This window comes from Pseudophryne corroboree, chromosome 12 (genome assembly GCF_028390025.1).
Source record: "Pseudophryne corroboree isolate aPseCor3 chromosome 12, aPseCor3.hap2, whole genome shotgun sequence".
Classification (NCBI taxonomy): domain Eukaryota; kingdom Metazoa; phylum Chordata; class Amphibia; order Anura; family Myobatrachidae; genus Pseudophryne; species Pseudophryne corroboree.
The window spans coordinates 50,600,806-50,628,355 of NC_086455.1; the positions used below are offsets into that span (position 1 = coordinate 50,600,806).

General features: G+C 43.4%; 1 protein-coding gene across 1 annotated transcript; it reads right to left on the reverse strand.

Annotated features, from left to right (window-relative positions):
- Nucleotides 1–52: 52 nt before the first annotated feature.
- On the reverse strand, nucleotides 53–27,550 carry LOC134980025 (neuroglobin-like). The gene is made up of 5 exons (XM_063946622.1): nucleotides 27,138–27,550; nucleotides 26,898–27,005; nucleotides 11,215–11,335; nucleotides 6,461–6,541; nucleotides 53–996 (listed from the first exon to the last, which is right to left on the reverse strand). The coding sequence occupies exons 1-5, from the start codon at nucleotides 27,311–27,313 to the stop codon at nucleotides 874–876; spliced, it is 609 nt and encodes a 202-aa protein (XP_063802692.1). The 5' UTR covers nucleotides 27,314–27,550; the 3' UTR covers nucleotides 53–873.

The window sequence follows — 27,550 nt, forward strand, 5'->3', positions numbered from 1 at the left end:
AAATACTATATATATATATATATATATATATATATATATATATATATATACTGTATATTATATAGACAATTGTGTCAAGATCTCTGTAATGTGTTTCCAATTAGGAGTGAGCTATAGTGTATGACCTGCTGTCCTGTGTCAGGAGAGTCCATTAGTTTGCCCACTGATGACACTGATTACTGTGGACTATGGCCCTCATTCCGAGTTGTTCGCTCGCAAGCTGCTTTTAGCAGCTTTGCACACGCTAAGCCGCCGCCTACTGGGAGTGAATCTTATCTTATCAAAATTGCGAACGAAAGATTAGCAAAATTGCGATTAGACACTTCTTAGCAGTTTCTGAGTAGCTCCACACTTACTCGGCATCTGCGATCAGTTCAGTGCTTGTCGTTCCTGGTTTGACGTCACAAACACACCCAGCGTTCGCCCAGACACTCCTCCGTTTCTCCAGCCACTCCCGCGTTTTTCCCAGAAACGGTAGCGTTTTTTCGCACACACCCATAAAACGGCCTGTTTCCGCCCAGAAACACCCACTTCCTGTCAATCACATTACGATCACCAGAACGAAGAAAAAACCTTGTAATGCCGTGAGTAAAATACCTAACTGCATAGCAAATTTACTTGGCGCAGTCGCACTGCGGACATTGCGCATGCGCATTAGCGACTAATCGCTCCGTTGCGAGAAAAAAATAACGAGCGAACAACTCGGAATGACTCCCTATATCGGAGAGCCATCTGCTTAACCAAACCTTGCAGTAACTTGGAGAATTGGCATTAGGACCTGTATAAAAAAAACACCCACCCAGAGTGGTTGATGCCTACACACAACTGTGTACCTCCCTGTGCAATACCATAGGGTGATTTCTTGCATCTTTGCTAAACAGCCATGGCCTGTCTCTGATGTGGTAATTTATGGCTACGTGTCTTGCCATCTGCCCTTCTTGTTTCTTCTTCCTTGTATCCTCTTTCCATCACTGCACAAATATAGGCAAATAGACCCTGGAGATGCAAAAAAAAAAAACAATTTATTATCAATGTTTTTAGGTGTTTATGTTTTACAGCCAGTCACCTGTATATACTCTGCAGGATAACCGACTGTAATGTAATAGACACTGTGGGGCAGATTTATTAAACATGGTGAAGTGATAAAGTGGAAGGTGATAACGCATCAGACAGTCAGCTCCTAACTGTCAAGTTACAGGCTGGGTTTGAAAAATTACAGTTAGGAGCTGATTGGCTGGTGCGTTCTCACCTTCCACTTTATCACTTCACCAGGCGTTATTAATCTGCCCCTCTGTACCTTATTGTCATACTGGTACAGATCAGGTACTGACATACCGTAGGAAAACATTGTAGCACTGTAAAGTGGCCACACCAGATGTCATACCAAGGTTCTGCCTGTGTCACAGGATCACATTCTAATTTAGTCTGATAGGTGAGTGGCAAGATTGGTCATGGTCCAGCCCAGGGCTTAAAGTGGTCCTGGTGAGGTGGTGGAACTCATGGAGGAGGACCATGGAGGCATCAGGACCTGAGGAAGGAGTAGGTGGCTGCAGCTCATCAGCAACTTTAGTGCCGCCTGTATCATCGATTGACGCAGATGATGGGGCAGGCTTTTCTGTTTGGGATTACTGTGCAGGGCAATGGAGATGGTGGAACTAGTTCCCAGTACCATTACAGGTGGTGGAACTCAGTTCCACCTCGTTCCCCCCCACACACACACACACACACTTTAACCCCTGGTCCAGCCATTTGGTGCTTGGGCCAAGTGGTCAGAATACTTTCAGCCTCACCCAGCTGTGGGTGTATGGTGGCCGTATCAGTAGTCTACATTTCTCAGAGTGACCGTATTTGCTCCTTGGGTGCTGGGAGAGGGGAGCAAAGAAAGGGCGTGTTTAAAAAAACATCAAGACACCCTGGTCCCTCTTTCCTTCGGATTGGCCATTCTTATTTAACTGTACGTATGTTGTGGATGGGATGGGTATAATGTGCCTGAAATTATATATCCATGTATATGAACAATATATTTGCAAGAGTTGCCATCACCATGGGGCAATACCAAGGTTGTTCCAAAAACTGCCTGCTCTATAGGAGCAGAGGTGGATTTAGAACTCAGAGGGCCCTAAGCAAGATACTGATTTAGGGCCCCCCTCTGACAAACAATAAATAGTACTATATTTTCATTCCTAATTTATGCCTCTTACATTATTTGTTGTTTTTCCTCCTTATATTCTATTACAATATATTACTTTCCCCCTTCACTGATTGTACCATGGCCCCTCACCTCTAACATCCATAATATTACACCACTCAATTACTGCATTTTAGATCTGTGCTCCCCTCACTAATGTAGCAGGTCCCCATAGCCCATTATGGTAGTGTTCAGCCAGCCTAGTGCTCCGACATTTTTTTTTTTGACGGTGGTCACGGTCCACCGGAAATTCCCTCCATAGAGCCTTATTGGTGGCCCCACCTGGGACCCACAGGGCCCCCTGAGACCCAAAGGGCCCTAAGCAGCTGCCTTGGTTGCCTTGTGGTAAATCCTCCTCTGTATAGGAGAAGGGTTTTCAAGGCTCAATGCTTTCTCTCTGTACTAGGATAAAATGCCATGCCTTATAGACCAGAAGAGAGACTACTGATCTTCAGCATAAAGAATGTTGTCAGGAATAGAAAGGGGTTCTAGCTCCTACTGCACTCACTCTTCACTCCCTGTGTATCTTGTACATCTACCTGTGAGACGGGTGCGGTTGGGGTGCCAGCACTCAGAATCCCGGCACCGCTGGTAACAGTGAAGTGGAATTGCTGTCATGCTGTCAGAAGAGGAGCCTGATTATAATGTATCAAGCACAAAGTGGATATCCTATAAGGTGACAGGGATTGTACTGTAATTGTGTTTCCTTTTTCTGTGTGTTATATTATAGCTGGTTTAGTGTCATTTATTTATTTATTAACAGTTTCTTATATAGTGCAGCAAATTCCGTTGCGCTTTACAATTGGAAATAGCAATGATATAACAAAAACAATGATATAACAAAACTGGGTAATAACAAACAGTCATAGAGGTAGTAAGGCCCTGCTCGTAAGATTACAATCTATAGGGAAATAGCACCTATCCTTGTGTATCCATGCCTATCTATTGCATAGTTGTCCACCAGATTGCAAAGGTTCTTGGTGGGCTGTATGATTTGGTCATACAGCAATGATGAACCAGGGTCGAGAGGAAGTATGAGAAGACATGTGAGGATATGTGTGGACTGTGCAGAGTGGAAGCAATTTGATAGGAAGGTTTATGAAAGTTATGTGGGCGGTTCTGGAATTTTATACGCTTGCCTGAAGAGGTGAGTTTTCAGGGAATGCTTGAAGGTTTGGAGACTAGAGGAGAGTCTTATTGTACATGGTAGGGCATTCCACAGAGTGGGTGCAGCCCAATGAAAGTCCTGCAATCGTGAGTGGGAGCGAGTAATGAGTGTGGATGAGAGACGCAGATCTTGTGAAGAGCGAAGAGATCGGGTTGGGAGATATTTTGAGATAAGCGAAGTGATGTACGTTGGTGTAGTATGGTTAATGGCCTTGTGTGTGAGTAAAAGTATTTTATATTGAATACGGTAGAATACAGGTAACCAATGGAGGGACTGACAGAGTGGATCTGCAGACGATGAACGTCTAGCAAGGAAGATTAGCCTTGCAGCTGCATTCATCATGGATTGTAGTGGTGAGAGTCTCGTTTTTGGAAGACCAGTTAGGAGGCTATTGCAATAATCAATGCGGGAGATAATGGATTAGAGTTTTAGCAGTGTCTTGTGTAAGGTATGATCGTATTTTGGATATGTTTTTTTAGTTGCGTGTAACATGATTTTGAGACAGATTGAATGTGGGGAACAAAGAACAGATCAGAGTCAAGGATGACACCTAGGCAGCGAGCTTGTGGGGTAGGGTAGATTGTCGAGTTTTCAACAGTGATAGAGATATCAGGTTGGTACCTACTATTGGCCGGTGGAAATATAATTAACTCTGTCTTTGAAATATTAAGGCAGATAGGCATTCAGTGACATGGCCAAGTACAGATAGGGACAAGTCAGGGGAGGATAGGTAGATTTGAGTATCATCTGCGTACAGATGATACTGTAATCCAAAAGAGCTGATTAGTTTCCCAAGAGATGAGGTATAGATAGAGAAAAGCAGAGGACCCAAGACTGAGTCTTTCAGTACTCCAACTGAAAGAGGTAGTGAAGAGGAGGTAGATTCAGAGAAGCGAACACTGAAGGAGCGATTAGATAAGTAGGATAGGAACCAAGAGAGGGCTGTGTCTTTAAGACCTAGGGATTGTAGTGTTTGTATGAGAAGAGAGTGGTCAACAGTGTCAAAGGCAGCAGATAGATCTAGAAGAATAAGTAGTGAGTAATGGCCTTTAGACTTCGTAGTGACCAAATCATTAACCCCTTTAGTCAGTGCTGTCTCTGTGGAGTGTTGGGAACGGAAGCCTGACTGAAGTGGGTCCAATAAATTGTGTGAGTTAAGAAAGTGTGTGAGTCGAGTGTAGGCAAGTCTCTCAAGTAGCTTAGAGAGACAAGGGAGCGAGAGATAGGGCGGTAGTTTAAGAGAGAGTCAGGGTCAGAATTGTGCTTTTTCAAAATGGGAGTAATCACTGCATGCTTGAAGAGTGAAGGAAAAATACCAGTAGAGAGAGAGATTACAGATGTTAGTTAAGGTAGGGATGAGCACCAGAGACAAAGCTTTACTTATTTGTGAGGGTAAAGTATCAAGAGGAGAGGTAGTAGAGAAGCAGGATGAGAAGAGTGATGATACTTCATCTTAATTTGTGGGATCAAATAAAGAGAGAGTACCAGAGGGTTCAGGTAAAGAACTGAGCAGGTCACTGGCTGCCGAAGAGTATACCATTTCATCTCGGATCTTATCAATCTTCTCCTTGAAGTAGGAAGTAAGATCTAGTGGCTGGTGGGGTATGTGAGGGAGGATTCAGAAGTGATTTAAATGTATTAAAGAGTTGTTTGGGGTTAGAGGCTTAAGTAGAGATAAGAGTTTTGAAATATGTTTGTTTGGCAGTGTCCAGGGCATTTCTATAAGAGTTGTAGACAGTCTTATATGTGAGGAAGTCACTTGAAATACGAGATTTACGCCACTGACGTTCAAGTTTACGTGTGAGTTTTTGTAGTTGTCTTGTTAATTTAGAGTGCCATGGTTGACATCTAGGCCTACGTGGAGTGTGATAGGTAGCTGGAGCCACTTCATCAAGGGCTAGTTCTATAGTCTCGTTCAGGTGTGATACAGCCATCTCAGAAGAGGTGAATGCAGAAATAGGTGAAAGCAGTTTTTGGAGTGAGGTGGAAAGTTCTTGAAGATTAATTGTGTTAATATTTCTGCAGGTTTGAGGAAGATTGGAGGAGTTGAGCAACATAGAGTTTGAATTAACAGAGGAGAGCATGCAGGTGAAAAGGCTGTAATCTGAGAGGGGGAAAGGAGTGTTAGTGAGTTCAGAAATGGAGCATAGTCTGGTGAATACTAGATCAAGGCAGTGGAGTCAGTCTATTGGGAGAGGCCGAGAGAGGAGGTTAGAGAGAGTAGTTTGGAGGCGTGAGAAGCAGATTTTGGACAATCAATAGCAATATTGAAATCACCCATGATGATGGTGGAGATGTCAGAGGACAGGAAGTAAGGGAGCCAGGCAGAAAAATCTTCCAGAAATTGTTTGGGATGCCCAGGTGGGCGATGGATAGCTGCAACACGCAGAGAGAAAGGAGAGTAAACCCTAATGGAATGTACTTCAAATGATGTAAATGTGAGTGATGGAACCTGTGGTAAAACAGTGTATGCGAAAGATTTGGAAAGTAATAGTCCAACTCCTCCTCCTTTATGGTTACCAGGCCTGGAGGTGTGTGTAAAGTGGAGACCACCATGTGACAGTGCTGCAGGGGAGGCTGTGTCTGATTGTGCGAGACAGGTTTCTGTTATAGCTAGCAGATTGAAGTTGTGACTGTGATTGATTAAATCCGTTCATAAAAGTGCTTTACAATGCTGTTGGTGACTTGATATTAAGGGGCATATTCATTATAAAACTCACTTGTTTAGCGTAGGGGAACTAATTTTACAAAGACAGCTGCCCATGGGAGAAGTAGCTGGTCCTGAGATCTACACCTGCAGCCCTGCGCATTTACCCCTGTGACTCGTTGGTTGTCATAACAAAGCAGAAGCTTAAAGGAAGGGCAGAATTGATTAATAAATGAAAAGTATTCTTTAGTTGGATATGAATGAAAATATTCCCACGTCCACAGTAATTGAGGCTCACACGGTACTTGCGAGCTCTACTTGGCATGGGAGTGTTGTTACTGGTTAATCCCGTATCCAACGGTTGAGGTGGGTAATTAACCTGCCAATGCCCCATCTAGATTATAGAAATAGTAAATAGAAAGCAGTAAATATGACTAGCGTTGACCAAGCTACGTACCTTCCACCCGTTCTCCAGCTCTGGTGTCCATTTGTCTTTCAAAATTGGATGAACAGCTGAAATAAATTCAGTGCCCACATACTGCAACATAAATCAAAATGTTAGTGTTGGAAATGCATCTGATTTCTGTAACCAATTACCAGTTAATTGATGAGAAGGGTGCTTTTATACAGGTAACTGCTATTTTATATTAAGTGGGACATCAAGGAACATAGCATTTTGTAGCTGGTGGTAGGAGCCATGTTGTTTTATATGATGTCATCAGGAGAAGAGCAGCACACAGTTCATGGAGGGGGAAGAGTCTGTAGCTGCCTGATCCGCAGGGGACAGCGGGTGAGCTCCTCTGCCCAGCACTGTCTGTGATGTGAGGTTGTCTATCAGTGCTGCCAGTGCGTCTGTACTGTGACCCTGTCTCACAGCGCTGTCAGTGTGTCTGTCATGTGACCCCATCTCCCAGCGCTGTCAGTGTGTCTGTCCTGGGACCCTCTCTCCTAGTACTGTCAGTATGTATGTCCTGGGACCCTGTCTCCCAGCACTGTCAGTATGTCTGTCCTGTGACCCTCTCTCCCAGAGCTGTCAGTGTGTCTGTACTGTGACCCTGTCTCACAGCGCTGTCAGTGTGACTGTCCTGTGACCCCATCTCCCAGCGCTGTCAGTGAGTCTGTCCTGTGACCCTGTCTCCCAGTGCTGTCAGTGAGTCTGTCCTGTGACCCTGTCTCCCAGCGCTGTCAGTGTGTCTGTCCTGTGACCCTGTCTCCCAGCGCTGTCAGTGTGTCTGTCCTGTGATCCTCGCTTCCAGCGCTGTCAGTATGTCTGTCCTGTGACCCTCTCTTCCAGCGCTGTCAGTATGTCTGTCCTGTAACCCTCTCTCCCAGCGCTGTCAGTATGTCTGTCCTGTGACCTTTTCTCCCAGCGCTGTCAGTGTGTCTGTCCTGTGATCCTCTCTTCCAGCGCTGTCAGTATGTCTGTCCTGTGACCCCATCTCCCAGCGCTGTCAGTATGTCTGTCCTGTGACCTTTTCTCCCAGCGCTGTCAGTGTTTCTGTCCTATGACCCTCTCTCCCAGCGCTGTCAGTATGTCTGTCCTGTGACCCTGTCTCCCAGCGCTGTCAGTGTTTCTGTCCTGTGACCCTGTCTCCCAGCGCTGTCAGTATGTCTGTCCTGTGACCCTGTCTCCCAGCGCTGTCAGTGTTTCTGTCCTGTGACCCTGTCTCCCAGCGCTGTCAGTGTTTCTGTCCTGTGACCCTCTCTCCCAGCGCTGTCAGTGTTTCTGTCCTGTGACCCTGTCTCCCAGCGCTGTCAGTGTGTCTGTCCTGTGACCCTCTCTCCCGGCACTGCCAGTGTGTCTGTCCTGTGACCCTCTCTCCCAGTGCTGTCAGTATGTCTGTCCTGTGACCCTGTCTCCCAGCGCTGTCAGTATGTCTGTCCTGTGACCCTGTCTCCCAGCGCTGTCAGTGTGTCTGTCCTGTGACCCTCTCTCCCAGCGCTGTCAGTATGTCTGTCCTGTGACCCTGTCTCCCAGCGCTGTCAGTGTGTCTGTCCTGTGACCCTCTCTCCCAGTGCTGTCAGTATGTCTGTCCTGTGACCCTGTCTCCCAGCGCTGTCAGTATGTCTGTCCTGTGACCCTGTCTCCCAGTGCTGTCAGTATGTCTGTCCTGTGACCCTGTCTCCCAGCGCTGTCGGTGTTTCTGTCCTGTGACCCTGTCTCCCAGCGCTGTCAGTGTGTCTGTCCTGTGACCCTCTCTCCCGGCACTGCCAGTGTGTCTGTCCTGTGACCCTCTCTCCCAGTGCTGTCAGTATGTCTGTCCTGTGACCCTGTCTCCCAGCGCTGTCAGTATGTCTGTCCTGTGACCCTGTCTCCCAGCGCTGTCAGTGTGTCTGTCCTGTGACCCTCTCTCCCAGTGCTGTCAGTATGTCTGTCCTGTGACCCTCTCTCCCAGTGCTGTCAGTATGTCTGTCCTGTGACCCTGTCTCCCAGCGCTGTCAGTATGTCTGTCCTGTGACCCTGTCTCCCAGCGCTGTCAGTGTGTCTGTCCTGTGACCCTCTCTCCCAGCGCTGTCAGTATGTCTGTCCTGTGACCCTGTCTCCCAGCGCTGTCAGTGTGTCTGTCCTGTGACCCTGTCTCCCGGCGCCGTCAGTATGTCTGTCCTGTGACCCTGTCTCCCAGCGCTGGCTACTGATTAAGGGCCACATTGGCCTGATGCTGAATATGCTCAAGGGCCTATTGTGAGAAGTGGTGGGGGGGTGTCCAGTACCATGTTGGCGTGTACAACCACAGGTGCGCGCAGACGCTGACACGGGGGTCTACCCACCTCTGCCGGGTAATGGACTACCTCCTCTGCCCCTTGCTCTGGGACATAAGACTGCTCACCTGGGCCGTCAGGTAAGCAGTCTGTAACCTGGACGGGGGGGTGGGGGGAGTAGACTGTAATGCAGCGGAAGGGGGGAAGTCTGTAGCGGCACCCCATGTCAGCGTCTGCGTGCGGCTATGTGTACATACCTACACTATCAGCACCAATGTCTTCATAAATGTTTAAAAGTATAAAAATTGCATCATTCTGTGAGGAAAAAAGAAATATAGAGGCCCATTTATCAACGAGTGATAAACTCATTCTGGATGATGAAACTCGCAGTGTATGATAAATGGTGCGCCAGTCAATCAGCTCTTAACTGACATTTTTCAAACACATGACAGTTAGTTGCTGAACACATGACAGGAGCTGATTGGCTGGAGCACCATTTATCACATGCTAAAAGTTTATCATTCACAACAAGTTTTATCACTCATTGATAAAAGAGCCCAATAATTTGAATACTTAAGATTTATGGCCGAATTGTGTGGCCAGCTGGTGGCCTGTCATCATCATGCTATCCACCCCATTGTTAATCTGGCTCTGCTATTCAGAGCCCTAATATACCACAGCACATAACCAGTATTGAAGAAAAATTGCATTGATGTAGCCACAGTCAAAGTATAGAACATTGGCCCTCATTCCGAGTTGATCGCACCATTCAACTTTTTGCTGCTGGTGCGTTCAACTAATCTCCGCCTATGGGGGAGTGTATTTTAGCATAGCAGGGCTGTGATCGCTTGTGCAGCCCTGCTATGCTAAAAAAGTTTCCTGCAAAACAAGGCCAGCCCTGGACATACTTACCCTGTGCGACAGATCCAGCGATGATGGGCATGGCTTTGACGTCAGACATCCGCCCTCCGTTCGCCTGGACACGCCTGCTTTTTCCTTACCACTCCCGAAAACGGCTCCAAACGGTGAGTTGCCGCCCCGGAACGCCTTCCTGCAGTCAGTCTTCTTGCGGTCGCCGCTGCGACCGCTTTCTTCAAAATCGTCGACGGCTCAATGACGTGCGTGCGCATTACGGCCCCCGCGCATTCGCAGTAGTGACCCGGTCGCAGCTGTGCGAACGAAAGCACGCTGCGATCGGGTCAGAATGTCCTCCATAGAGGAAAAGAATGCTGGTGAGAAGTTGTAGTGTAATCCTGTAGGTTAATAACAACACTAAAGCAAGTTATTTCTTAAAATGGATGCACACTATAAGATTATCTGGTCAATTTTTTTGGTTGGAACAAAAATCTGGTAATATATGGAAGCAAATGACAATAAAACATTTGCTCCCAATAGCTGGAAAATGGTCAAAAATTATGGTTCAGTTAAATCAAATGGATTTTACCAATTTGTCTGAACGTCCATTTTGACTGTTTTAAAGAACCAATCAGCTCCTGTCATTTTTCAAATGCAGCCTATAACATGGCAGTTATTAGGTGATTGGTTGATACCTTATCTGTCTCCACTTTATCTATCTCTAAGCTTTGATAAATCCCACCTTAGTATTAGGGTAAGGCTGGGGCCACACATAGCGGCCAAGCGGGTCTCGCTGAACGGGATCCGCTTGGCCGGGAGGGGGGTTTTGTGTGAATACGGATCCTGTTCTGCGGGATGCTGTAGAACAGGATTCAGCCAGTGACACACAGGATTTCAATGGAACACAGCGCTGTGAACACATACATTGAAATGTGTATGTGGTCACATTGAAATCCCACCGTCCTGTCGTCCGTCCCATGCTGCGGTTGGATCACGTGGTGGCTGGTCTGCCGCATATGTGTGGGCACCTGCACAGGCGCCGATGAGCAGTCTCCTTGCGGCCAAGCGAGTCCCGTTCTTGGCCGCCATGTGTGGCCCCAGCCTTAGGGACAGAATTAAAAGAATCCTACGATGTTGACACAAAACAATATTTACATAAAATGCCTATAGACATTACGAACATGTCAATATATTTAATGTGAATATTGTGACCGGGTACATTTACTAAGGGGCGTTCTTTTTGAAGCAGTTGTTTATTTGCCATTGAGTTTAAATCGAATATTACATTTTAATAAATCGAATAAAAATTTTAATTGAATGTCAATTGAATATTACATCCCAAACATGCATGACTTTGTGGCTTATATTATTGCTCCTTTAAATCCTATTGCTGCTATACTCATGATCTATACTCTTTTACTTTTTTTATGTTGTATATAGTCATACATGACCGGCAATCACAAATTAAGAGAAAAGTCCAGAAGCAGAGCATTGTGTCCCTCCTGGAGAGAGTCATGTTGGGACGGATGATATAGTTGCAAACTAGGTTGCTGCTTAACAGGTCAATAGCACCAACAATACATGAGGTAGACAGATCCCAGCAGCAGGAGTAATGAGCAGTGCCTTCATTCATAAAGAACAGTAGAGGTTTTTCACCTGATAATATTTAGGAGCAGCATTATATCTGTAGTGACTTCTTCCAAGTTCCAATGCTAGCTCTTCCAGCCGGGCAGAATTATCGATCCGAGCAACAATCTTCTCCACAAATGATAGGACCCTGGTAAGGTATGGCTTGGTGAATCACACTGTATTCTGTGAGATGGTATTTCACAATGTATATTACACCAATATGATGTGTAGAGATTTTGTACTGCACACTTTATCCTCAGTCTCATAACGCAGGACATGGTTCTCAAGGAAACTGAAACTGCCTTGGGCCTAACAATATACTTGCTGAAGCATAATGGTTAATCAAAATGACAGAACCACTGAGTGATGACGTCATTATCTCTAGATTGTAAGCTCTAATGAGCAAGGCCTTCTCTAGCCATTAACTTGGGGGGTCATTCTGACCCGATCGCACGCTGCAGTTTACCGCAGCGGTGCGATCGGGTCAGAACTGCGCATGTGGCACCGGCGCATGCCCGACGGTTCCGCTACGATTGCCTCTGCCTGATTGACAGGCAGAGGCGGTCGCTGGGGGGGGGGGCGGGCCGCAGCGGCTGCGTGACATCACACGCAGCCGCTGCGGGCCGGGGAGTGATGAGTAGCTCCCGGCCAGCACGCTAAAGCTGCGCTGGTCGGGAGCTACTCTTGAAGTGCAAAGGCATCGCCGCTGTGCGATGCCTTTGCACTTCAGGGGGGCGGGGCGGCACTGACATGCGGGGCAGGATATCCCTGCGCTGGGCATCCCCCCGCATGTCAGTGTAAACAGCTATGATCATCTCGGAATGGCCCCCTTGGTACACACCACAGTGACATGTGATGCTGACAGAGCAGCCAATTCAGGTAAGCATATATACTATAAACCAAAGTGTCTGGCGCTGTATATATATGTACTGAATCTCTATAAAAAGAGAGAGAGAGGACGACCTATATTCGGCTGCCTTCCCAATGTGGACCTGGAATCCACGCAAAATGCAATATGCAGACAAGAAAAAATAAGTAAAGGCGCACAAAAATATGAGGTAACCGACTGCTGTTTTGATGCAAATTGTTGATTTATTACTAATTATATTTAAAATCTTAAAAAGCACACAATAAAACAAAGGTAATTACCATAAGACCAATAAACATTAATTGGGTTAATACCACATATATTAGTAATAGCTCCACACAGACTGATGCTTTGGTTAATGAATGGCTCTTTCTAAAGATGACTTAATGCATGCACCCATCTAATTTAGAACAGAAATGTATGGATCTCCTTCAGCTGATATGATCCAATTCCCAGCACATATGTAAACAGAATATGATTAGTTTTAGTCCCAAGCATTAGCTGTTAGTTGTGCAAAAGATAAATCACAAGGATGAAAGCTTGATTGCATGCACTTATATAATTTGGGGAAATTGCAAGATAGTTCTCCTTCAGCTGATTAGTTTGATTTCATGCACACATGTGAACACAGTATTAACTCCAAGCCGGCTGAATTATGTAAAGATAATCACAAAGATTAAATGTGGACACACGCCGCTCAAGAGATAGGTGCTGTCTGTTGTAATGGTATAGTTTATACTTCACCCATTGGTAATATCAGGAGCGCTCCCGTATTGTGTGAACCCGTATGTCCTCCCATTAGTTCCTCCTGCCTGGTCCCCAATCACCGGGGTCCTGATGTCAGATGCAGGGGATGGGGCGCTTTGTAGCTGTATCCACGGGTTCGTATAACGGCGGCGGCTGTGGGAGTGTGGAGACGCCTGTATGTGTCGTGTGCCGCGACTTCCGGTTTTGGGCTTCCGGATTTTGCGTTCCACTTGCGGTTCACCTGATAATGAGTCACCTGACGCGTTTCTCTGCCCACAAGGATGGCGGTTTCATCAGAGGATGATAGGCTCATCACCATGGTCTCTTTTTATCCCCTCAAAGGGCTCCCAATTGGATAATTCGTGTTAACTTTTAATCTCCCTTAATTAGGATGCATTCCCATTCTGTTCTATCAGTGTTGTTTTATAACCACAGCATATAGTTAATAAATGAATCATTAGCTCATTAATATGTCCTTACATTTACACAGTACAAAACAATTATATTATATTATTGAGGTGCCTGTTTACTATTCAATTCAAAGGAAGAGATAATAAAGAAGATATATATTCTATACTCCAACAATCATTAAATACTAAATAAACAAAAACAAATATGTACAAGTATATGCATATTAAAACAAACACACATACATATGTACATATAAACAACATGTAGGTATGAGAAAATTTCATTTATAAACATATAACATGTTATCCTATCTTCTCAGATTTCGATTCATTTTCCATGTATATATTAATATTACGACTACATACTTGTTTGGCAGATTTTTTATATATATGTATATGTATAAAACAGTATTATTAAAATAATAAAATAATAAATAAGTAAATAATAGGATCAAATAAACACACATATTTAGAGATCGGACAGGTCAGGATGTATAAAGGAATGTCTATAGAGAAAACAGGCATATATTCAATTATCCTATTAGCCTATAGGAAGAGACAGAGATCGTATATAGAGACAGAAATTCAAATTTAATATTCAATATTTGTTATTCGATATTCAGTATTTAGTATTCAATAATTAATCAATAATTAGTCAACAATTAATCATTAATTATTAATCAATCAGGAGGAGAGAACAAGGGAAAACAGACAGATGCATATCATCCCTTCAGTTTTCCTTCTCATAGGGAGACAATAATAGTATATTTTATACCTAATCGTTATACATACTCATTATTTTTATATGTATATATATATATATATATATATATATATGTTTATATTGTGTAATTATTCTATTTAAATTAATTGATGTCATCTTTAGTTTTAAAGTCTATAAAAAACCAAATGTTCAATTCAGAAGAGGCATCATAATTCCTATATATTATTTAGTTCAATATTCTCGTTAAGCCCTAGAGGTTCCAGTGTCTTTAGTCGGAATATCCAGTAGGCTTCCCTTCTGCGTAGCAGATTGAACCTAACACCCCCTCTTTCAGTCGATCTGACTTGTTCAATCACACATATGGTAATGTTCATTAATTCCCCTTGTTGACAGTAATTTGTATGTCTAGATACACTGTGTAGCAAACTTTTCTTCAAAATGTTACGTCTGTGTTCCAAAAAACGTGTTTTAAATTTTCTAATGGTGCGACCAACATATTGTCGGCCGCATTCACAAGTAAGTAAATATACAACATAAGAAGATTCGCAATTGGTGAAATTTTCTAGAGAGTATATTTCTCCTGTGATGGTTGACTTATAACTGGTTACTTTCCTAGAGCCAACATAATTACAAGTAAGACACTTATTTTTAGCACATTTGAAGAAGCCCTTTGGTCTTTCTAATCTCCAATCTTTAATACCCATACTCCTTTCTATTTTATTAATCTCTTGTTTGGGTTTCCTCTTCCCAAACATACTGGGGGCTAATTTTGATTGTAAAGTATCCGACTTCCTATATACCACTTTAAAATTAGTATTAGACCCTATATTCAAGAGGGTATCTACTTTTAATATGGTTGAGTTCTGGTTTATGATTCTCCTTATGTCCGCAGCATGAGTATTATACTGTGTCACAAAAACTATTGTGTCCCTGATAGAGTCTTCTTTTTCTTTCTCTTCCTCCCCCTCATCTTTACTTTTAATCCTATTAATATTTTTATTTATATTTTTATTTTTATTATTATTACTATATTTATTTTTATTCTTATTTTTTACAAGTAATGCGCATCGATCTTTCTTATTGGTATCCTCTAACGCATTCTTCAGGATATGAGAAGGGTAACCTTGGTCCTCAAAAGCTTCATATACTAGTTTTACCTGTTCTTGATAGGTATCTTGTCTAGAACAGTTTCTTTTAATCCTATAAAATTGGCTTTTGGGGACATTATCCCGCCAGGCATGCAGATGACTACTGTCGTACCTCAGAAAGTTGTTTGTATCAACTGGCTTAAAAAAAGTTTTAGTTTCTATATTTTCGGCCCTAGACAGGAGCGCAATATCAAAAAAAGTAATAAAGTGAGGGTGTGCCAAGTGTGTAAATTTTAAACCAAAATTATTACAATGAAGGTGATTAACAAATAAAGTGATAGAGGTTAAATCCCCATCCCAAATAAAGAATAAATCATCAATGTACCGCTTATACAGGACCAGGTTCACCCCGAAGTCAGCACCCCAAATGTGCGCATCCTCAAGTGCACCCATATAGAGGTTAGCATAACTCGGGGCGAACCTGGTCCCCATAGCGGTACCCCGTATCTGTAAATAAAATTGTTTATTAAATGTAAAGTAGTTATGTTCCAATATATATTTTATTGATGCCACTATATCAAATATGAATTATAGAGGAATATATAATTTGTCCACTAAAATGCTCAGTACCCCAGAAAACAATTGTTAAGTAAGGGTCTGAAGTACGCTCCTGCCAAAAAAACAAATCTGTTTACCCTCTTTGTTGACCTTAACAGGTTTACTAGGAATCTAAGTCGTAAGCAATATTTTGCCATGAAAAAAATAAATAATAAGAAGGATGGAGAAATACATACACCCATCTTACTTGATGAATCAGATAGAGGTGTTTTGACAGATTTGGAGGAATTAAGGCGGTAGAGTACCCCTGACCCAGATATCACTACTAAAATATACAGCATTGAGAAAAAAGATGATAAAATTTTTAAGAAAAAAATCAGAGTTCTACCCCCTCCAGTTTAGGGGCCCCCTGGTGGACAGTTTTTATAACACCACCATGGAAGATTTCAGAAAATTATGTGATAGAGCAGACAGAATTCCATTTAAAGATAATCTGACTAATGATGAATGAAGAGCTCTTAATAGTTTGATGATGAACGAGAATATCACCATTAAGAAAGCTGATAAAGGCGGTGGTCTCGTAATCCAAGATACAAGTGATTACTTGAAAGAAGCCTCTTCTCAGTTGGGTAATAAACTGTTTTATCAAACCTTATCCTCGAATCCCATTTACTTTTCAGAAAGAATTAAAGATTCTTTTGGATGATGCCCTAGACAGGGGCACAATTTCCAGGGATACTTGGCAGTTTATTTATACCCCTTACCCCATCACTCCCATTTATTATCATTTACCTAAAATTCACAAAACACTTATTTCACCCCGGGGTCATCCTATTAGTTCTGGTATTGGGTCTATCACTTCTAATTTGTCACATTTTGTTGATGCACATTTACAAAAGTATGTCACTAAACTGGAATCATATACTAGAGATACGACACCATTTTTAAATATCATTAAAGAAATAAGATTGAAAAAATCGTATCATTTCCTTACATGCGATGTAGAATCGCTTTACGCCAATATACCCCATGAGAAGGGATTGGAGGTAATCACTCAGGTGTTAGATAAAGATCCATCCTTAGAAGAAAAACTGAGGATGTTTATAGTGGCATCAATAAAATATATATTGGAACATAACTACTTTACATTTAATAAACAATTTTATTTACAGACACGGGGTACCGCTATGGGGACCAGGTTTGCCCCGAGCTATGCTAACCTCTATATGGGTGCACTTGAGGATGTGCTCATTTGGGGTGCTAACTTCGGGGCGAACCTGGTCCTGTATAAGCAGTACATTGATGATTTATTCTTTATTTGGGATGGAGATTTAACCTCTATCACTTTATTTGTTAATCACCTTCATTGTAATAATTTTGGTTTCAAATTTACACACTTGGCACACCCTCACTTTATTACTTTTTTGGATATTGCGCTCCTGTCTAGGGCCGAAAATATAGAAACTAAAACTTTTTTTAAGCCAGTTGATACAAACAACTTTCTGAGGTACGACAGTAGTCATCTGCGTGCCTGGCAGGATAATGTCCCCAAAAGCCAATTTTATAGGATTAAAAGAAACTGTTATAGACAAGATACCTATCAAGAACAGGTAAAACTAGTATATGAAGCTTTTGAGGACCAAGGTTACCCTTCTCATATCCTGAAGAATGCGTTAGAGGATACCAATAAGAAAGATAGATGCGCATTACTTGTAAAAAATAATAATAAAAATAAATATAGTAATAATAATAATAAAAATATAAATAAAAATATTAATAGGATTAATAGGATTAAAAGTAAAGATGAGGGGGAGGAAGAGAAAGAAAAAGAAGACTCTATTAGGGACACAATAGTTTTTGTGACACAGTATAATACTCATGCTGCGGACATAAGGAGAATCATAAACCAGAACTTAATAGGAATTATGATGCCTCTTCTGAATTGAACATTTGGATTTTTATAGACTTTAAAACTAAAGATGACATCAATTAATTTAAATTGAATAATTACACAATATAAACATATATATATATATATATATATATATAAATAATGAGTATGTATAACGATTAGGTATAAAATATACTATTATTGTCTCCCTATGAGAAGGAAAACTGAAGGGATGATATCCATCTGTCTGTTTTCCCTTGTTCTCTCCTCCTGATTAATTAATGATTAATAATTAATGATTAATTGTTGACTATTTATTTATTAATTATTGAATACTAAATACTGAATATCAAATAACAAATATTGAATATTAAATTTGAATTTCTGTCTCTATATATGATCTCTGTCTCTACCTATAGGATAATAGGATAATTGAATATATGCCTGTTTTCTCTATAGACATTCCTTTATACATCCTGACCTGTCCGATCTCTAAATATGTGTGTTTATTTGATCCTATTATTTATTTATTTATTATTTTATTATTTTAATAATACTGTTTTATACATATACATATATATAAAAAATCTGCCAAACAAGTATGTAGTCGTAATATTAATATATACATGGAAAATGAATCGAAATCTGAGAAGATAGGATAACATGTTATATGTTTATAAATTAAATTTTCTCATACCTACAAATTTTCTCATATGTACATATGTATGTGTGTTTGTTTTAATATGCATATACTTGTACATATTTGTGTTTGTTTAGTATTTAATGATTGTTGGAGTATAGAATATATATCTTCTTTATTATCTCTTCCTTTGAATTGAATAGTAGACAGGCACCTCAATAATATAATATAATTGTTTTGTACTGTGTAAATGTGAGTAAGGACATATTAATGAGCTAATGATTCATTTATTAACTATATGCTGTGGTTATAAAACAACACTGATAGAACAGAATGGGAATGCATCCTAATTAAGGGAGATTAAGAGTTAACACGAATTATCCAATTGGGAGCCCTTTGAGGGGATAAAAAGAGACCATGGTGATGAGCCTATCATCCTCTGATGAAACCGCCATCCTTGTGGGCGGAGAAACGCGTCAGGTGATTCATTATCAGGTGAACCGCAAGTGGAACGCAAAATCCGGAAGCCCAAAACCGGAAGTCGCGGCACGCGACACATACAGGCGTCTCCACACTCCCACAGCCGCCGCCGTTATACGAACCCGTGGATACAGCTACAAAGCCCCCCATCCCCTGCATCTGACATCAGGACCCCGGTGATTGGGGACCAGGCAGGAGGAACTAATAGGAGGACATACGGGTTCACACAATACGGGAGCGCTCCTGATACTACCAATGGGTGAAGTATAAACTATACCATTACAACAGACAGCACCTATCTCTTGAGCGGCGTGTGTCCACATTTAATCTTTGTGATTATCTTTACATAATTCAGATGGCTTGGAGTTAATACTGTGTTCACATGTGTGCATGAAATCAGACTAATCAGCTGAAGGAGAACTATCTTGCAATTTCCCCAAATTATATAAGTGCATGCAATCAAGCTTTCATCCTTGTGATTTACCTTTTGCACAACTAACAGCTAATGCTTGGGACTAAAACTAATCATATTCTGTTTACATATGTGCTGGGAATTGGATCATATCAGCTGAAGGAGATCCATACATTTCTGTTCTAAATTAGATGGGTGCATGCATTAAGTCATCTTTAGATGGAGCCATTCATTAACCAAAGCATCAGTCTGTGTGGAGCTATTACTAATATATGTGGTATTAACCCAATTAATGTTTATTGGTCTTATGGTAATTACCTTTGTTTTATTGTGTGCTTTTTAATATTTTAAATATAATTAGTAATAAATCAACAATTTGCATCAAAACAGCAGTCGGTTACCTCATATTTTTGTGCGCCTTTACTTCTTTTTTCTTGTAAGCATATATACTTACTGATCGCCTGTACACACAGCCAGACACCAATGTATCTGCAGGTATACCAGGCATCGACTGTGCTGCTGGGCCAACATGATATATCTCTGAATTCTATATTGTTTGCATACACCCATCAACCCACTTGCGATATAACAGCCGTTCAATCGGACAGACGATATATCGCTAGATGTGTACCCAGCATTCATCTTATATACTTGTTCAGCTCACATCTACTGGTTAAATGCTAACTTTAACCTGTACTTTACAGCAAATTCCCCCTCCTCCTGTAGGCGGCGACTGTCTGATCGCAGGGATGCAAAAAACGCATCCTAGCGATCAGGTCTGAATTAGGCCCTCAGTTCCGTAGGTTTATAGGTGGTGCCTTGTGACGCTCACGCAATTACCCACTGACCAGTAGTCTTTTAGTCTCCTGCAGCCAAAGACTTTGCCTATAGCATCCACCTTTCCAAAGTGAATTAGGTCCTCCTCGTACTCAGATGCCCCCAGGTTTTTGCTATATACAAGGCGACTATCGGAGGCTGGGCAGGGGTAAATGCAGTACGGTGAGACGTTTACCTGACACAACCTTACTACTATGCTAAGGCACAGACTGAGGAGTGTGTTCTTAGCATAAACAAAATGTACGTATGACAATGCACACTGAATATACGAATGATTGTGAATGCAACAATGCATAACATGTAATAAGCAACTTAATAAATATGAAAGCAACAATGCCCAAAGATGTTATAAGCAACTAGGCTGGAATTACATGCAACAATGCACAGGATGTTTACGATAAAGAAATGCAGGCAAAGCAGTGTCTGCGTGGAGACTCCACAAAAACTTGAATACAAGGCTAGCTGGATCTGATCAGGCAATCAATCTGGCAAGGTCTCCGAGTCACGGGTATCACACAGGCAGACAGGATCTCATACGAGCTGATAGTTCCTGCTTTAGTGTGAACTTATCACCAGCGATTTGGGAGAGGCCAGGAAAGGAATATAAATGGTGCTGCACCTATCAGAACCCAGTAATCAGAGATAAATGAAAGGACGTACAGCTAGACTAGTTGCCCAGCAACCGGGAATGCTGCCTGTTTCTAGCGTCCCAGTTGCTAGGCGGCTCCCAGTCCCCCCTGTGGTAGCGTTGCTAGGAGCAGGGCAGGACCCGGAAGCGCCGGCTGACGGAGGAAGTGCAGCATCCCGGTCGCTAGGCAACGGCCGGGACCTGCCCCCTCCACAAGCCACGCCGTGCTGATAACAATTGACTTCAATAACAATTGTTCACAGCCTGTAAAATGACTGAAAAACGGTCTGGATGTCAAACCTGTAAAACCCACCATTCAGCCAATGTCATGCTGTGTAGCGTATGGAGGCGCTCTGAGTTTCATCCCATTGCTTCTCCCCTCCAGGGTGTCACCTGCAGTATTGTGCAGTAGGGTTGGGTTAGCATGACCAGCGGTCAGCATACCAATGACGGGATCCCGGCTGCCAGAATGCCAGCAGGGGGCCCAGGACTATTCCCACTCTATGGGTGTCGTGGACATCCACGAGTGGGAATAGTCCAGGGTCCCCTGCTGGCATCCTGTTCTGGTGGCCGGGATCCCGACCGCCAGGATGATGACTACATCCCGTGCAGAATATGACCAGCTTAAGCAATCACCCTACTCAAAATGATGGGTGTGGAGGGTAATAGATTTGGCCCCATTGTTTTGGAATAGTTCCTTGTCCAGTGAGCTGTCCCTTTATAATTTTATAACAACTTAAAGCTGCACTGCCTCGTAATGCTGACCACCAGACAAGAGTAGACAAGCATCATATTTTGTATAAGATGCATCCCGCCACTCATCACAAGCATAATGGCATTTAGTAACGCTGCATGCACCCTCGATAAGAGCTGTCCTTTGCATTAAATTACTTCCAGGGTTATGACCCAGGAGTCCTATCTGTGCATGTGTCAGCTAGTGCAAGCGCCGCAGGGGACACTGGGATTGATCTGATTGGATCAGTGCACATTGTGAAAAGAAGCCCATAGGCCAGTGGTTCCCAAACTTTTTTGAATCACAGCGCCCCAGAGTATCAGAATTGTTTTCACGGCACCCGCAGGCCAAAGGTTTCTTATTGCTAAATGTAGAATTTTTATTTACAGTAATTAAATTGTATTTATATGTCATCCTTAGACTCAATTATGTGGTGAGAGACAGGATTCACTTCTGTTTGTCCACATATTTTATGATTGGCAGCCACCAGCTCTGGTTTTGCCTATTAAATTGATGATAAATAATTTGAATTGGTCCTGAACCACCGATCCAAGGCACCCCTGCAAGTGTCCTGAGGCACCCCCCAGTGCATGGCCAGGCCCTGCGACAGGGGGTGACAAAGGGGACACTTGTGCAGGGCCCCGAGGTTCAGGGGGGCCCCAAGGATAAGGAACACAAATAACAGGGCCAAAGTGCCAATATTGCTTTTTGGAGTGTATACTCCAACTGCTCTGTTTAAGTAGGAAAACAATTAACAGGCACCCTAAACCCTGCCCCCTCCTTTTATCCCATCACTTTGCCCAGTCCCTGTGGTCCATGCTGTATTGCCATCAAAACGCATGTCGCTGTGCTGGCACTTTTCTGTATGTCCCTGCCACCGGCACCGAAGAGCCGGGTAATGGAGTCAAAGGCTCCATTTTTTTAAAGATCCCCTCTGCCAAGTTAAGTGGGGTTGAGGGGGCCACAGAGATATCAGTGTACTGGGCCCCAAGATTTCTGTTGCTGGCCCTGACCCAGACCCTTGCAGTAAAATTCTATGTTTCTATGTATATAGTGTATTGCAAGAAAATATCTGTGACTCCAACGGTACCGTAAGTGCGGTATATACTTGCACTTCTTCGCGGGTGAGAACTTCTCCCCTGATTGAATTCAGACCTATGAATAGAGGTTGTGTGATCCCTGTGCAACAGTCACAGAAAGGGTTAATCTCTGTAGTTTGTCACTAAAATTACATTGTTGCATTTTTTTGCAGAAGTGGAGCTGGGAGCTGTAACCTACAGACCAGCTGCAATAATTAAGGGGTTTGGGTCATTAATTCGACCACACTTAGGTCGACAGTGATTAGGTCAATCAATATTGGTCGACATGCATTAGGTCGACATGGTCATTACCTACCTGGTCCAAGCTCCAGAATGTATTGCATTTCAGACTTGGTGCATATGAGAAATGTGGTCATACCTATGAAAATGGCATTTTCAGAGATTTGATGACAAAATGAACTTTAATGCAGAGGTTCCCAAACGTGGGCCTTAAGGCACCCTGTCTGTCCAGGTTTTAAGTATATCCATGGATCAGCACAGATGGATAAATCAAAATGACTTAGGTTCTTATTAAGTTACCTGTGGCCAAGCATGGATATACTTAAAACCTGGACCGTTAGGGTGTCTTGAGGACTGTATTTGTGAACCTCTGTTTTAATGCAGCCCGCCTAATAAATACGAGAGGAGACTCCCGTTCCACCAAATGAAGGTGCACTCGAGCTTATTGAAATCATCTCTGTATTTCTTACTGATTTCTGTAGTGTAGGGTAGTGGTTCTCAAACTGTGTGCCTAGGTGCCCTGGGATGCCTCAGGACGCTTGTAGGAGAGCCCTGGGTTGGTGATCCAGAAACAATGTAATAGACAAAACCAGTGCATGTGGCTGCCAATCATTAAAATATGAGGACAAACAGAAGTGAATCCTGCCCCTCACCATATAACTGAGCCTAAATATGACATAAAAACACAACTTACTTAGGGGTCTATTTACTAAGCAGAGATAAAGTGGATGGAGATAAAGTACCAGCCAATCACCTCCTAACTGTCATTTTTCAAACACAGCCTGTGGCATAGCAGTTAGGAGCCGTTTGGCTGGTACTTAAACTCCATCCAAGGCTTAGTAAATAGACCTCTTAATGTTATTTTTTTTTTTTTTTTCCGGAAAAAAAAATTTTGGCCTAGGGATGCCCGTGAATTTTTTTTTATACTCTAGGGCGCTGTGACTCAAAAAAGTTTGGGAACCACTGGTTAACAGCCCCTACCCCTAACAGAAAATATGGAGAAGGATGGGCAAATATAATGTTTAAATCTTTTTACTATGCATGTGTTATTTATGAGCGAGACTCATCCCACAATAGTGCTGAGGAGGAGTCTTACTCAACTTTAGAACTGAAGCAATTAATAAGGTTAGCTTAATAGATTTGCTGCCCAGGTTCTGTATTTAAGTTCTGGATAGGCTGTTTCAGCTATGGGGTAGGGCAATGTTATTACAATATGTTCCTAGGTGGTACTGTAGCTTTGCTTTCAATTCAGTGGCTTGTCCTCTCTGGGATGCATTCGGCATCCCAGTGGTCATATGTCCAACACCAGAATCCCGATACCACTCGGGAGACTTGCACCGAAATGCTGAAGGTTAGTATCGGGGTTAGGTTTAGGGCCCAGGGGAAGAATAGAGTTAGGCACTAAGGGGGGTTTAGGGTTATGCACTAGGGGGGTGGTTAGCCGTAGCCACCACCCTCCCGAGGGGTAGTCCTAGCCGCCACCCCAAGGGTTAGGGTCAAAACATATTTTGCTCCTGGCTAGGGGATGTGGCTGTGCTAAAATGGGCGTGGTCTCACAGGAAAAGACTACCTTGCACCCCAGTTTTTGACCCTGCAACAACAGACCTCGGCCACCAGTTAAAGAAAAAATCCACCATATTATGCCCCATACAGTAATGCCTCTTGCACCATATCATGCCCCCTGCACCATATTATGCCCTACGGTAAAGCTTCTAAATACTTTTAAATTACCAGGTTGTTGCCAGGGGTTTCATGCGCTGAGTGTCATGCTCGTTGCCAGGGGTTTCATGCACTGAGTTTCATGCTCGTTGCCAGGGGTTTCATGCGCTGGGTGTCATGCTCGTTGCCACGGGTTTCATGTGCTGGGAGGCATGCTCACTGCCAGGGATTTCATGCTCTGGAATCCATGCCCGTATCCAAGGGTAATGCTCGTTGCCAAGGGGTGTATACGCACTGGTGGGCGCTGCTATCCTGCTCCATCTCCTCCCAGTCATAGTATTCCGCTTGGGGAGCAGGGGTTTCATGAAATAATGCAGTTGCATCGTAATGTCACGACGCAACCGCATCATACTGCGAAACTCCGTCCCCCGAGTGGAGTACTGTGTAAGAGGGAGGAGGGGGAACCGGATAAGGTACACAAAGTGGGCGCCGCTAGAAACAGCACTGGTTAGGGTTAGGGAAGGGGGCAGGAGAGGGGTAAAATACTTACCCCTGTCCAGTGTTGGGATCCTCATTGTTGGGATGCCGCAGTCAGTCATGTGACCAACCGCATTCCGACTGTCGGTATATCATACCGAACCCGTCCTCTTACCTGTATGTAATATTGTTTTGTACACACAATGGGAGCGAACCATGCGTGTGAGTTAAGTTTGTGAGATGCATGGAATGGGTGTAACTACTTTGAAATTCTGTGTGCACCATTTGTATTAATAGGCACACATGTAGTGTATCTTGTTCTTGTTAGGCAATATAAATACTTTGTTATAAAGGCAGAAAGAAAGCCAAGAGCGGGAGGGGAGGGGGTGGGGGATGGCAGAGAAGAGGGGAGGTGTAACGCACTTCTGTGAAATTAACTTCACACATGCGACTTATTAATATCCTGACTCCAGTGGAGTACAATTCCATTCCTTCTCTGGTCACACTGTGCTGAAAAGATGTTAATCAGTGAATTTGCTTTGCTTAGATGAGAGCTGAATCCACAAAAAGAGTTTACATAATTGTTTAGCTTCATTGTTGGTAAATTCTTTAACAATATGGATCTGAGACGATATTCTCATATAAAGGTGTTTCACCACTAACCCTCCCTGCTAGTGTACCTCTGGCGGCCCCTTGTTGAATTTGTGCACGTCTGTAGGATAAGTAGGTGTGTACAGTTGTAGGTTGTTGAAAGTGGGCACAAACATTGGTGCATAGATGCCCTCGGATGACTATGGGGTCTATTCATAAAACAGAGAAAAGCCCTGTTGTGCTTTTCTCACCTTTGGTCTATTCACAAAGCGGTTTACTGCAGAGAAGTTCCTGACTCCTCCAGCGGCACCCCCGCTCTGTGCCTGAAAGGAGGTGAAAGGACGAAAAGCTCAGCTTCAGATTTGCCATCCCAGGATGGTGCAATCTGAACTGCAGTGCAAAACGTCAGGGAAGCTCGTGTGGTGAGTGCAATTCAGGAAAGACGGGAGAGCTCAGCTTTCTGTCCCAGAGCTTTGTACAGATTCGCCATCTCAGGATAGTGTAATTGTGGTACTTAAATGTGAAACGACAGGGAAGCTCAATGCTTCCCCTCACTCTGTCCTGCACTCGCGCTAGCTCCACCCCCTCAATTCCCAGCAGCTCCTGCAGCCTCCCGGGACCTCAACTGCCGGTGCATGCACAAAAGGGACCTGCTGGCCGACTCCAAGCACCGCAGAGGGAACTGCGGGAGATGACAGCACAGCTGGAGCCAGTGGCGTTTCTAGCGGCGGGCGAGCCGTGCAATCCTTTCCTGCTCCCCCGTCCTCCCTCCCACAGTACTCCGCATCATAACGTCACATGCAACCACGTCATTTCACGGTACTCCGCCCCCCCCAAGCGGAGTACTAAGGGCAGGAGGAGGGGGAGCAGGATCGCAGTGCTGGTGGGATGGCAACAAGCATTGCCCCTGCAACGAGCATTACCCCTGCAACGAGCATCAGCATTATCCACCCCTGGGAATGAGCACGACACACAGAGCATGAATCTCCTGGCAACGAGCAATACACACCCTTGCAACAAGCATGAAACTGACACGAGTATGACACCCAGCGCATGAAACCCCTGGTAATGAGCATGTAATTTAAAAGTAATTAGAAGCTTTACTGTAGGGCATAATGTATCACGGGCATTGCGGTGTGTGGCATAATATGGTGCAAGTGGCATTACTGTGTGGGAGCGGGGCTTATATTGTGGAACTTTTTTTCCCTGTGCTGGTCGAGATCTGTTGGTGCAAAAACTGGGGTGTAAGGTAGTCTTTTCCTGTGAGGCCACACCCATCTTAGTGAGGCCACACACCCTCACCGACTGCTCGTGCCTTAGCCGCATGCAAAATAGTTTTTTCACTGTCTATGGGGGACGGACGGATGGACACTGTCTATGGGGGGGGGGGGGGGATGATTTTTTTTACTAGGAGCCACTGGGAGCCAAATTGTCTAGAAACAGCCCTGGCTGGAGCCTAGGATGCCGGAATGGTCAGTTTACATGAATTGCTACTTATCAAAGCTATATATCACATCGAACTGATGCGATGTATAGCGATGAGTAACCATTCATTTTTTGTTATGTATGTGTGTGGATAGACCCATATAAAGTTATATATGTAAAGCAAAAGTGAAACCTATAAATAAGACACGTCAGCAACATTTACCTGAGTCCATGGGCTCGCAGGTCTTTACTGTTTGCCAGTTCATGTAGATCATCCACATCACGGAAGAGAAAAAACACATCTTTACACTCAGGGTGGGTTTCAAAGAGCCTGAAATCACATGACTGGCATTATTGACTAACCCTTTCACTGCTGCAATCTAGCAATACTACTGTGTATTTTGTATCCTAGAAATAAGAACAATCTTTTACTGTAGGGGAGGGTAAGTGCTTCCTTCCTTACCTGATAAACAGAATAACTCCAACTTTTGCGATATCTTGCTGAATAAGTCTCCACGATTCTGATAGCAGGTGACGTTGCTGAAGAGACAGGTCAAGGGTGGGTAAAATGGGTTCAGGTGCTACGTGGTCCACAGAAGTTCTTCGTGGCCATTTCCACCCTGACATAACACAGCCCATCACTACTTCACTTTTCAGTCTCTCTGTGAGCTTCAGCAGATAAACTTGGAAACTGGAAGGTGGACATTGCAATGACTCCGCTGTCAGCCTGGAAGGACCTGTTACACCCACAGCCCAGACTGTCTTCTCCTGAGACTAACAGAAGCTGAAGATGTCGCTGCTTAGACCACAATTTGCACATCTACAGAGCACCAAATCTCAGCTGCTCTCAGTTAATAGCTTCTTGTCTCCTATGAA

Coding starts and splice junctions, on each gene's coding strand:
- LOC134980025 (XM_063946622.1), bottom strand. CDS start 27,313: ATGGGCTGTGTTATGTCAGGGTGGAAATGGCCACGAAGAACTTCTGTG. Junction 27,006..27,137: donor GGAGTTATTCTGTTTATCAG/GTAAGGAAGGAA, acceptor ATGTGATTTCAG/GCTCTTTGAAACCCACCCTG. Junction 997..6,460: donor AGCTGGAGAACGGGTGGAAG/GTACGTAGCTTG, acceptor TTGCATCTCCAG/GGTCTATTTGCCTATATTTG.